Source organism: Melitaea cinxia, chromosome 19 (genome assembly GCF_905220565.1).
Source record: "Melitaea cinxia chromosome 19, ilMelCinx1.1, whole genome shotgun sequence".
Taxonomy (NCBI): domain Eukaryota; kingdom Metazoa; phylum Arthropoda; class Insecta; order Lepidoptera; family Nymphalidae; genus Melitaea; species Melitaea cinxia.
Window position 1 is genome coordinate 2,618,741 of NC_059412.1, and position 14,018 is coordinate 2,632,758.

The 14,018-nt window shown below is 33.4% G+C and overlaps 1 protein-coding gene across 1 annotated transcript; it reads right to left on the reverse strand.

Annotated features, from left to right (window-relative positions):
* Positions 1-6,717: 6,717 nt before the first annotated feature.
* LOC123662657 (ras-related protein Rab-30) lies at positions 6,718-13,521 on the reverse strand. The gene is made up of 4 exons (XM_045597463.1): positions 13,039-13,521; positions 10,887-11,070; positions 9,385-9,536; positions 6,718-6,829 (listed from the first exon to the last, which is right to left on the reverse strand). Exons 1-4 carry the CDS (start codon positions 13,207-13,209, stop codon positions 6,728-6,730), a joined length of 609 nt encoding a protein of 202 aa, XP_045453419.1. The 5' UTR covers positions 13,210-13,521; the 3' UTR covers positions 6,718-6,727.
* Between the last annotated feature and the right edge of the window lie 497 nt (positions 13,522-14,018).

Here is a 14,018-nt window from a genome sequence, read left to right on the forward strand (position 1 = left end):
AAACGTATACATGTAATATTAACACTACATACGTTCTTTAGCTATTAATATAGTACTGCGAAGTATGTTTTTAATTTTATAAGATTTACGTTTTAAGGAAATCAGAAATAAACTGAGTAATAAATGTACACAAAAGTTCTTGTCAAAATTCGTTTTTTTTTTTAATTTCACTAAATAACTTTTCACATACACAGTAATAAATTAAACGTTTCTAGCAACTGCAGTGATTAAATTAATATTCTAAACACTTTGTTTTGAATAACTTGACCCGGTAGCGGCCGGAAATACTCGCAACTTCATCAAATTTAGTATATCAGTTAATAACATTTTTTAAGTGACTTTATAACACTACGCTTGATATAAAGAAATCCTTTTATCACTCACCTTTGCGATTTATATCAATTAGAAACCGATTTCTGCTAGACAGAAGACACTCCCCCTAAACGTCGGCCATTTCGATTCAAGCGACGTTTTGAACGGATCAATAATAAAATTACAAGTCGATGACACTCACAACAATATGTACAGTTTATTTTTAATATTATAATTTTATAAATGTTCTTTGTATATTTAGTTTACATAAAATATAAGAAAAATTTGTTTTACTTACTTTTTTAATTATTATAAACATTGAAATTTTTTTTAAGAAATTTTTGTAATCTTAGTTTTAGTTTAGTTAGTAGTTATTATAATTTATATACTATATTTTTATTAGATTGATTTAAAATTTATCTTTGAATCAACTTTGAATAAGTTGTTAAATTGACATCGTTTTTATTAATCACGTTATTATTGCACCTAGCAACATTAAAAAATTTAAATTAAAAAAAATTAGTTTACTAATCTATAAATAAATATTTCTTGTGTGCGTGTGTATGTCACTGAACTCCTCCTAGACGGCTAGACGGATTTTGATGAAATTTTTTGTGTTTATTTTTTGAGTTCAAGGGGATTCGAGGATGGCTAAACCATCCTTCCACATCCACAATTCACAATTTGGTCCACTGGAAAATGTTTATTTAACTAATTTTTTATTTTTAGTTGTTAATTTTGGAATGTTTTACATTGGATCCGGTAGACTGCGCTACCATCGCAGCATCAAATATTAAATATTATTCTATTTTATTTTCAGTTTGTCCCGACAGTTGGTGCTGCGATCAAATTGAGAAAAATATTTGAAATTTTGTGTTATGGCAAAACAACGTTTGCAGGGTCAGCTAGTAATATAGTAAATTTATTTATACTTACGTATATTTAAGCGGGTAATATAAGCGGATGGAGGAATATGCCCCGGCAGAGAGATCAAACGGTCGGGGTTTAAGGCTGTAGGCTGAGAATTATTATTATTATTATTGTCTTAAGGGATATTAACTCTCGGAATATTACATTATCCGTAGAGATAGTGATCGGGTTCATCGGGTCGATCTTAGCTCATGCCAGATGCCATGCCATTAGCAGATGTCCAGAACCGACACGATCTAAAGGGCTTACTTACGCGCCACCTCTCTTGACCATATATTGCACCAAAAGGTGACGTGGTCAACCGTATTCGGATTTTGGGAAGCGGAGCATGGTATCGGGTTCTCTAGTTTTCTATGGATAAATACGTTAATTATTATATTGATTTTTTTTCCTCCTTAATATGTGCACACTTCTAACCGCTGCTACTGTTGTCGACGCGTTGGCGCAGCGGTCACAGTACTGACTGTTGCGCTGCCGGACTATCCCTGCTCAATGTGGGGGCAGTCCAGACGTACATGCGTTGGTTGGTGGAGTGGAGGGGTGGAGGGTGGAGACGGAGGTGGAGACTTTCTCATACCAACGATACATAAAGTTCGAGGTATCTCCTCCTCCCGTCCGTCCGGCGTCGTTGTCGTCGTCAACTTCGTCAAGGGGTCGTAGCCAGTTTCCGCTTTGGGCACACTCCAAGCTCAACCGGGAACTGGCAGAGGAGGCCGCAATCGTTCACCACTGGAGTCTCCCGCCGTCGTCGGAGTATGGGGTGGAAGAGGCGGCTAGCCGGCTCTGCGACGCATTCACTGCTGTCTGCAGAGCAGCCATGCCGCTCGCGAAGCGTCCACCCCTGCAGCGGACGCTGTACTGGTGGTTGACCCAGATCGCCGGTCTTCGGGCCGCCTGCAATGGGGCAGGAAGAATGTATTCGGTACAAGCGGAGACGCCCCCAGGACGTGGACAGGGACGACAGACTGCGCTAGATCTACGTGGAGAAAGGGAAGATCCTGCAGCAGACCATATGCCGAGCCAAGGAGGCCTGGCTGGAGTTAATTGGGGGTCTGAAGAGAGACCCCTGGGGCCACCAACCCACCTGCCCAGCGTGGTGACTACGGGCAATACACATAAGTTCACGGCATTTTTTGGCGCGAGCTTGTGGAGTGTTTGTATGTCCGACAGTGGACTGCGATGGGCTGAAGTGATGATGATGATGATGACTCTGTGAGCTACTCAAATACTTGTTTTTGACGTGACAACGTCTAATAAATTGATGAATGCCGGCTGCATGCACGAAAAAGGACTCATCGTAGCGTTACGCTCATTGTACGCTTGCGCCGCATCTATCTCTCTTCCACTCGATTAGCGATGCGATGCGTCCGAGGAGGTGTTTTGTTATGTATTACGTTGTCACGTTAAACTATCGTTTTTTTTTTTTAGGTGCTTGACCAGTTAAAAGCGCCAATTTTTTACAGAATACTCTAGAGAGAGTTTTTCTTGTATTCTAGTATTTCTCTTATCTTCTAATTATAAAGTATCAACAGCATTGTGTAACATATAATGGAACATCTATAATATAAAAATGATTCGCTGAATGTGTTGCTAAGCGCAAAACTCGAGAACGGTTGGACCGATTTCGCTAATTCTTTTTTTAAAATATTCCTTGAAGTACGAGGATGGTTCTTACGGAGAGAAAAATTCAAAAAAAAAAATTTTAAATTTCCTGAAAAAGTCTAAAAACAACACTTTTCTATATTCCCAGACAAAAGATTTGTGATAATACTTAAAAGTCAATTTGAACTTTAATACCATACGATAAAGTTTGTGTTAGGCGATACAAAGCTCGCCGGGTCAACTAGTTTTAAATAAAACAACAACAATATCGAAAGTGATCATATTTTATTTATTGTGAGTATTACAATAATTTAGTTCTTTGGTGATATTTAATTTCTATGATCGATGACATGAAAAGATTAAGTAACTATTTCAGATCCAGTTTAATTGTACATATAAGTTAATTTAGTAATAAGTAACAACCCACTGGTCAAACTATAGTAACTGTCAAAATTGAACCGTACCTACTGTGTAATTATTGCATTTTGTAATTCAATCATATCAACGTATATATTAAGTATACCATTAGCACTGTTGTTTTTCCAAGTCCATTTTATATTAACGTCGTTTTTTGTCAAAATTAATAAATTTCATATAGCTCAAAGAACATCAATAACTAATTTTAAATAATATATAGACCTATATTTTATATAAAGTCAAAAAGTAGATTAAAGTAAGTCGTAACTGATGTACTACTAATTTTAGCGACAATTTCTAAGCGTTTCACATCACATTTTGACAGGTACATAGCTCTTAATTAAAATATAATTTAAAAAGCTACAAATACTTATAGAATATCGAATTTTTTGATATTTATTGAAAATATCAATTGAATAATTATCACTATACAACAATGACAGGTATTAAGGTAAAAAGAAAAAATACAAAACAATCTTACACCAAGTCCACATAATCTCAATGTGATGAAAATATTGCATTAAATAAAATAAATTCAAAAAATAGGCACCTAGAAACTGCAACATGTCGATATAAATTAATTATAATAAAACTAACATTATCGGCACACATACAATTTATCAACTTTCATATAAAAATAAAAAATTTATAAAATATATCCATTATTTGTGATGACTGTACAGGAAGAAAAAAAATTTAAAAAAAAATTAAATCATTATCTCTAATTTAGGTCTGTTTACACATGTACTCTTAGCTGTAAATAATAATTTAAAAAAAATACTAGTGATAAAATGGCTTAAACTTTTTTATAAGTAACACTAAAAAGAATAGCAAAACAAGTTTACGCTCAGTACGTAAGTAAATTATACACTCTACCAGACGGTTACCAGAAGGAAGCTTACTCACCACAGAAACACAACACAACTTGAGAACAGTGTTATTTAGATGTGATTTTCTGTAAGGTTGAGGTACTTCCACAGTTGGCCCTCTTTAAAATGAAAAAAAAAATTGTTAGACATATACAACATTAGGCATTTAACAATAAATATACATATATATTGAATAATCAATCTCCTTTTTTAAAATCTCTCTTCACAGCCAATAAAAACGTTTCATTCGTACATGTGTGAACTGGCCTTGGAAATGTTTATCAATAATGATAATTAGATTTAACAACGATACTTTGATAAAAAAGTTTAAACACCTCGACATTAGTAATACTTAAGTTAACATAAAAAAAATATCAAAGTCACGTAATATTTACCTCATCATTAAATAGTATTATTGCAAAATAGATCTTTTTTTACTATGAATACTTTGAGTTGTAAAATTAATATGTATTATAAAACAAAGCTTAACGCTTTAAGCATTATCTTCGATGACGTTATAAGACATGGGAGCAATAGTCCCTTCCCGTACATTTTGAGACGCCAAAAAGAAGTCATGCCGCTCTGGCAAGGTGATGACATCAACAACAGTGCCCGGGAGCGACGATGACGATGACGATGACGATGACGATGACGATGACGATGACGATGACGATGACGATGACGATGACGATGACGATGACGATGACGATGACGATGACGATGACGATGACGATGACGATGATGATGATGATGATGATTGACTTTCGTTGTGTGTGTTAAGTGTGTGTATCACCTTATGGCGAAATAAATATTTTCATTTCATTTCAACTTGATTGAATTAGGAGCATAGATCTCAGCCAGACTCTTCTTAATTTCGTCCACTTCATGGCTTTTTATATATTTGATCATCGCCTACGCCATCGCGATAAAAGAAAATGCGTCTCGGTAAAGCCCGTTCCTCTCCTGGTAGCGGCGCACGGCGGTGGCCATGTTGAAGCATAAATAGACGCACACTTATAACAAAATCATCAAACATGTGTAAATAAATTCTTAAAGAATTCATACATATAATAGAACAGATAAAAATATTTAATTCATCTATTTGCAAGTTGTTAACACTTGCGTGTTATATCTAATTATCATTACTGGCGTTTACAATGTTAAATAAATAATAGTCAAGATCGGCATCAATAATCTAAAACAATTAACATTAAAACCTACACATGGTCTAGTTAACCCTTCACGGAACACTAACAATTATAATTTAAAAAAAAAACTTATTTTGCAATAGCAAATCCGTTAACTAAAGAACCCTATCACACTTTCGCGTTAAAATGATATGCCTCTAATTTTTTTAGTACTAAAGAAGAAAAAAACGAGTGCGCTTTATAGATCACACGACTGAAGTAAAACTTCTTAAGCTCCATCTAAACGTTCGCCTCGCCCGATCACACTTTTCGTAACGCTCTACTCGAGCATTCACCAACTTAAGTGAGCCCACGTCAAGCATACGTAAAGAAGTTTTACTTCAAAGTGTTTGTATCAGCTTCGACATGCGACTGGAGTATTAATGTGATATTTACAAATACATTTATCTTTTTCTCTTAAGAGACTACAATCCAAAAAATATTATTAATACATAAGATTATTTTTAAATAATAATGAAATGTGTTTTAAAAAGTCTCCACAATCATCTGTTCAAAATGAAACAAGACAACTAGAATCAAATCAATATTCAAAGAATTTTAGAGAAAGTTTTTTTATATTAACAAACACGAAACTGTGATAGCGTTGAACGCTTACAGCAATGGAATGATTTTAGCACTACATTACAATTTTAAATTAGTTTGTGTTTTTATAGAGATCATTTATTCTAATTATTTTATGAATACATATATTGAGAACAAAATGCTATAACACGACCCTGTGGTGTAATTCAATATCAATTAGATGAAAATACCACCCATATGTTACATATCGATGGCTCCTAAGTATACTGAGTCAACTCTACTTCTAATAACTTTATTTTTTTGTTACATAGGTAGGTAGGAAATGAAGTAAATGTTATTAATGTCTTAAAAAAATGAAATAGTCATAAGTTGTCAGTTGACTCAGTATACTTAGGAGCCATCGATATATTTGGATTATTTTAGGATTGAGGAGCTCTAGAATTCAGCATAGGTTCTGTCCATAAATCACGTGGAATTTCACTCCTCTCCATCTTGTAATGCTTTCAGTGACCCCCTAACGGCCTAACCAATATTACCTCACAAAAGCTACTCCTTCCCCTCTACAAGCAGAGACCCCCTTCCCCCGATTTCCAACATATTTTATGGAAATAATAATTCGATACAATTGACACATTATATAAGTTAAGCTTTAACCATTACTAATTTCATTAAATTAATAATTTATTAAATGAGACTGTTAACAAAGTAGAAAAATATTATAACCATCATCAAAATAAATCTGAAATGTACAAAATATTACTTAATTTAAACTTACAAAGTACTCATAATATGTTAAAAATAAATAAATTAGCTCTATAAAAACACAAGTATTACACTAGTAATATCAATGAGATAAATTCGTTAGGTTTATGATCGGAGACAGCACGAGCTATCACTGACAGATGTCGTCTTCCCATTTAGCGGACCTAAGCTGCCATCGTATTTCGGTAGCTCCTTGCATTTAGCTTGCTGAAATTTAAAAAACATTACTAAATACAACATAAAATACTAAAAAATAGCATATAACAACAGCTTTATAAAAATCTTGTAAGCTTATCATTTTTTATAACCAATCAAATAACATATGAAATTATATTCATCTAGCGACCCGCCCCGGCTTCACACGGGTACAATGCTGATACTAAATATACTACAGAATGTCTTTATTTATAGTATGAAGCTAGCTTATAGCATGGTTATTAACATAATAACAACATTCAAATATGCGTCGTTAGATTACACGTTGTTACAGAATGCGTTGAAGAAATAAAGGTTCACTGCTCGTTCCCCGTAGGTGATAGCGTGATAATTTGTAGCCTATATGTTGACCCATCTTCTTAATAATATTCGTGCCAAATTGGAAGTAAATCCATGCAGTACTTTTTAAGTTTATCCCGGACATACATACAGACAAACAGACAAAAATTCTAAAAACTATATTTTTGGCTTCGGTATCGATTGTAGATCACACCCCAAGTATTATTTAAAAAATATATTCAATGTACAGTTTGACGATGCAAAAATCATTTCATAATGAATATAAAATAAAAAGAGAATATTAAAAATTGGAAAAAAAAAGAAAAAATTATCAATCATTTAAAAAATAACATAATTCGGTATAAATAAATAAATAAATATTTACAACATACCTTTGGTTTCGGAGCGTTTTGAAAACAATTTATAGTATAATTAACTTTAACTAACTTAAGTAAAAAAAAAAATGAAAGACATGTAACCTATTTGGAGGTTTTAATATCTCTGTTTAACCGTTACAGTCTTGGCCCAGCGGACGTCAGGGGGAGGAGACCGACCAGACGCTGAGTTTGCGTCTCTTGCCTATTTCTATGAATCTTATACATTGTAACGTATTCTATGTTCTACCTTATCTAGAGCGGATGGACGAGTCGTAATTATAACTACATACACACACGGTCATCTGTTCCTAAAGTAAGCAACTTAATGCTTGTGTTATACCGACTGGTATAGCTACATATTTTATTTTTAACCGACTTCCAAAAAAGGAGGAGGTTCTCAATTCGACTTTTTTTTTAACCGACTTCCAAAAAAGGAGGAGGTTCTCAATTCGACTGTATTTTTTTTTTTTTTTTTTATGTATGTTACATCAGAACTTTTGACCGGGTAGACCGATTTCGACAAATTTTGTTTTAATCGAAAGGTTTTGTGTGCCAATTGGTCCCATTTAAATTTATTTGAGATCTAACAACTACTTTTCGAGTTATATCTAATAATGCGTTTTTACTTGACGCTTTTTTCGTCGACCTACGTTGTATTATACCACATAACTTTCTACTGGATGTACCGATTTTGATAATTCTTTTTTTGTTGGAAAAGGGATATCCTTAGTTTGGTACCATGATAAGGAAACCAGGATCTGATGATGGGATCCCAGACAAATCGAGGGAAACTCTCGAAAATCCGCAATAACTTTTTACTGGGTGTACCGATTTTGATAATTTTTAATTTAATCGAAAGCTGATGTTTATCATGTGGTTACATACAAATTTTATCGAGATCTGATAACTACTTTTTGAGTAATCTTAGATAACGCGCAGTTGCTTGACTTTTTTTTCGTCGATCTACGTTGTATTACTTGTCGATGTAATTGAAGTCGGTTTTTTTTTCGTTTGCGAGCAAACACAATTATTATTTTTTTTATGTATGTTACATCAGAACTTTTGACTGGGTAGACCGATTTCGACAAATTTTGTTTTAAACGAAAGGTAGTGTGTGCCAATTGGTCCCATTTAAATTTATTTGAGATCTAACAACTACTTTTCGAGTTATATCTAATAATGCGTTTTTACTTGACGCTTTTTTCGTCGACCTACGTTGTATTATACCGCATAACTTTCTACTGGATGTACCGATTTTGATAATTCTTTTTTTGTTGGAAAGGGGTATCCCTAGTTTGGTACCGTGATAAGGAAACCAGGATCTGATGATTGAATCCCAGAGAAATCGAGGGAAAGTCTCGAAAATCCATAATAACTTTTTACTGGGTGTACCGATTTTGATAATTTTTAATTTAATCGAAAGCTGATGTTTATCATGTGGTCACATATAAATTTTATCGAGATCTGATAACTACTTTTTGAGTAATCTTTGATAACGCGTAGTTGCTTGACTATTTTTTCGTCGATCTACGTTGTATTACTTGTCGATGTAATTGAAGTCGGTTTTTTTTTCGTTTGCGAGCAAACACAATTATTTTTTCGATAAACATACATATAAATAATACATATATAAATAAATATGTATATTACACTCAGACTCGGTGTGAGAATCGAACCCACAACCCCCGGAGCAGGGTCATTACAAACTGCGCAAACGGGCTAGTCAAAAGTATGTCAACAATAATAGTTTAATTAATTATTACTTATGAAATACATTCGTGAATATTTATTAAATATTAAATGAAATTAGTTTACTACAGAATACAATACATCGTGCCAAAATTCAAACAAATACATTAACTAAAAAAATCGATAAAATAAGTTCCATACCTCCATTAATTCGACAGCGATCTCCATAAATAGTCTTTCAACATTTTCTGCTTCTTTAGCTGATGTTTCTAAAAAGTACATTCCGTGTCGTTGTGCAAAATCCTCTCCTATATGCCGTGGTATTTCTCTATCCTCCCTATCAGTTTTATTACCTTAAAATAGTATTATTTAACTATTAACATCATAATATTTGAATTTTTAAAAAATTTTGTGATTGTTTGATCCATTGTTGTAACATTCCTCCACTGGACAAATGTTTCTTTCTCCACATAGATAAAGGGTCAATACATAGTGATATTGTACTAGTACTTTATTCCCATCATTTGAAAATAATTTTTGTGGTAACAATTAATTAATTAAAAACATCAATTGTACACAAATGTAAGTCAATTGTTTTTGTTACATTAATTGCATTACTACTTGGTAATGAAGCACTATTTAAAAAAGGAAAAATAAATGAAATTCTTTAATATTTAAGGCATAAACAACACTGTGTTGTTATCTATAAAAGAGTTTATACTTGTGCAAGTTTAGTGAATTATCTATAATATAAAAATGAGTCGCTGAATGTGTTGCTAAGCGCAAGACTCGAGAACGGTTGGATCGATTTCGCTAATTCTTTTTTTAAAATATTCCTTGAAGTACGAGGATGGTTCTTACGGAGAAAAAATTATAAAAAAAAAAATTTCATTGTGATTTTTTAGTGACTATTAAAAGAATTTTGTGAGTTTTATAATTTTTAATTTTTTCATAATGTAATTGTTGATTTATTAACTTAAAAAAATAAAAAATTAAAGAATCGACTATTAGGCGATACGAAGTTCGCCGGGTCAGCTAGTATATTCTAAATTATTTATTATTCTAATAATTTTGACAATGAAGATATAGATAAGTTTTATCTTTGTTAAATGAACTTACATAATGTAAGGAGTTAGATTTCACAAGTGATTTGTTTGATTCCAGACACGATAAACGTAAATTGTTAAATGCAATAATTTATGCATGAAAGCAGAATAAATGCAGTTGAGATGAGAGCGTTAAGAAGTATGATAGGAGTTAAACTGAGTGACAGGATAAGAAATAGTGAGATAAGGAAACGTTGTGGTCTGAAAGAAGATGTAGTGACAAAAATTGAGAAAGGTATGCTCAGATGGTTTGGCCATGTCGAGAGAATAATTGAAGAACGACTGACGAAAGTGTATAAGACGAGTGTGAATGGAAGGGTTGGAAGGGGTAGACCTAGGCGGAAGTTCCGAGACCAAATAAGGGACGTCTTCGTCGTCGACGGGCCAGGTCAAGAGTACCCTAAACCGAAGAGCATGTATGAAATAAATAATGAAAGTGGACGAAGCGAACGAAGTATGTAAGGATCATAGCAAGTGGAAAGAAGTGGTCTCTGCCTACCTCTACAGGAAAGAGGCGTGATTATATGTATGTATGTAATAATTTATATTCTTTTTTTTATTTAAATTTTATTTTTTCATTTCTAAATAAATACTTACCAACTAATATTCTAAGCACCTTATTATTAGCATACTCTTCAATTTCTCTGAGCCAGTCCGGCAAGCAGTCAAAGGTTGGTTGGCAAGATATGTCATACACGAGTATCAAAGCATGTGCTGAGCGGTAATAGCTCTGTGTTATTGATCTGAACCTTTCCTGTCCTGCAGTGTCCCATATTTGCAGCTAAAACAATATTTACAAAGCTTTTTTTATATCATATTTAGGATTTTATCTGGGATATTGACTAGCCTGTTGAAGGAGTGTACAGTGACCCTACTTTCTGCTCAGGGACTTGTGGGTTTCGATACCCACCTCGAATCTGGTAGTATGTTAATTTTTTTTTTCAATATTTACAACATACACACAAGGTCATCTGTTCCTAAAGGTAGCAACTTAATGCTTGTGTTATAGGTAACACCCGACTGGTATAGCTACTTTTTTTTTTGATAAACATACATATAAATAATACATATATAAATAAATATATATATTACACCCAGACTCGGGGTGGGAATCGAACCCACGACCCCTGGAGCAGAAAGCAGGGTCACTACTAATTGCGTCAACAAGCTAATCAAAAGTAACACAGTAAGTAGTAATATATGTATTATTTGTATATACAGTGGACACCCAGTAATCTGGCCTCTGTCTAATCCGGCACCCCCTCTAATCTGACATGTCTATTATTATTGAATCTAATGTAGACGATGTGTGATTGAGCAGGTTACAACTTGTATGTGCCACCACTATTGTACTCGACACATAGTATTGTTGTGTTCTGATCGCAGTTTGAATTTGACAAAAAATTTATGAATATTTTCATGCTTCATAAATGTTAATTTAAAATATTCATATCATGATTTTTATTCATAATTTTTAATTCGTTTAGTATCCACACAATTATTTACTAATGCAAAATTATATTTTTTTAAGTTCTATGGCATTAATAATGTTAATTCTGTATAATGTAAGCTCTCTATTGTTTCGTTTAATTTACTAAATTTGACATACATAATGAAGTATGGTTTGTACTTCATGTAACCTAATCATTACACCTATAATTTGATAGATTACAAAGGACTTTTTTGTAAAAAATTCCAGACTGTAGGGTCTTAGGAAAAACTCTATAATCCCACAAATTCGATAGTTCGACACTGCAAAATGTTTGTGGAATTATTGGGGGTCCACTGTATATTTCAAAATAAAAAAATGGACTTATATCAGTTGACTGGTACAAGCATTAAATTGCTTATGAAAGGGACAGACTATGTGTGTGTTAAAGATATTTATTTATTATTTTATGTATTTATTAATCCCTAAATGAAGATTTAAAATGGCTTAATAGTTATTTTAATAAAGACTATTGAACTGAATTTCCCATATGGGTGTAGTCTTTCATTTTATGCTATGTATAATGTTATTAAGGTAAAGCTTTAGATTAGGTAAAACCGAATTTCGGGACCGTGGGGGGAGAGAGGGTGGGGAACGCTTCCCCTGGTACCACTGTCACACCTCGGAATCCCATGGTTATGGAGATATCCATGGTTAAAGTTTTGAGGTTAGAAGAAGAATTTCGAAAGTTAGAGGAACGCTTGGCTCCAGCGCTGCGGGAAGTGCAGCCCTTCCTCCGCGCCTCCGCGGCACAAAAAAAACTCTAGGGGTAGGACAGACTCAAAACTTTAACCATGGATATCCCCATAACCATGGGGTTTTGAGGTGTGACAGTGTTACCTTGTATAGATTCCCCTACACCCTCCACCCTCCACACCCAAAAACCCCATAATTCGGTTTTTCTAATTCGGTTTTACCTAATCTAGATCTTAGCCTGTTATTAATATTTTTACAAATCAATTTCAGTTTCTTATTTTATGACTGTAATAGGCAGATAGATGTAAGTTTCTTTACCATATTTTATATTGAAATCCACTTATCTCACTTGTAACAAAGTTGTTATTTACATAAATACTCTTAGAAGATCTAAATTTAAAATTCTTTGTGCAAGTTTAATCCCTGTTTTTTTTTTTTTCTTCTGATCTTTTTACACGAAAAGAAAATTATTTTTGCGACAAACTTACAAAAAAGATAAAAATGCCAAATATAGCAATTCAATTGTTATAAGCATAAAGGCACTATGCGTAATATCCTGCTCACCTTCACTTTCTCTCCGTCGACTTCTACGGTTTTGATCATGAAATCAACACCAATTGTAGCACCCTGGCCTGGTGGGAACAAACCTTGCGTGAATCGTCGCACCAAACAAGTCTTACCGACCCCAGCGTTACCCACTAGCACTACTTTAAAAAGAAACTTGTAATCCTCCATTACGAGAACCAAATCACATTTGTCGAAAACTAGCTGAAAGGAATTATAATAAATTATCTACCCCGTTCACTGTTACGCTTTAGTAATTGACAGGCATTACACTAAGATATGATGTTGATATTCTATCAATCCTTTTATAGGACGATCAAATAAACATTATAGATAAGATAAATACTTCGACTTAGATTTCACATCTGATTTCGGATTCAAAAACAACACACACACACACACCTAAACACAAAGGTTTTATTTGTTATGTACTCTGTGACAGCACAGAGCATGATGAAAGAAAAAAATATCGACATTACGATTTACGACAGCCCCATATTGCATTTACAGAGCTAATAATGAACTAATGAAAAATTATTTATTTCTTAAAATGTGTGTAAATTTTTTACTTCATACGGGACATCTTACGGAAAGTCCTTAACAAATAAGTTTTTCATGTTTTTTTTTTTTTGTAAAAACAATTCAATATGTTTTCTGATTTTCAATTTCATTTATAACAAGCAGTATTTGTACTTTGTAGAGTTCCTTACTCTGATCTTGAATTTATAGCAACATTAAAATGTCAGACACAAAACAGTGCTACCTATTGCAAAATTTTTTTACCTACGGGCACAGACAGAGCAACAGAGCATAGTAATACCAGGGTCTATTCAGTCAGTACATTTTAGCCACAGTACAAAATCGCACAGAGTGCATTGTTGACATCTTTCCTCAACAGATGGCACTAGTAACAGATCCATTGTGTTATATAATCTGTGGACAGCCGAGGAAATATTAAATTATTAAGTCTGTGGGAAAAA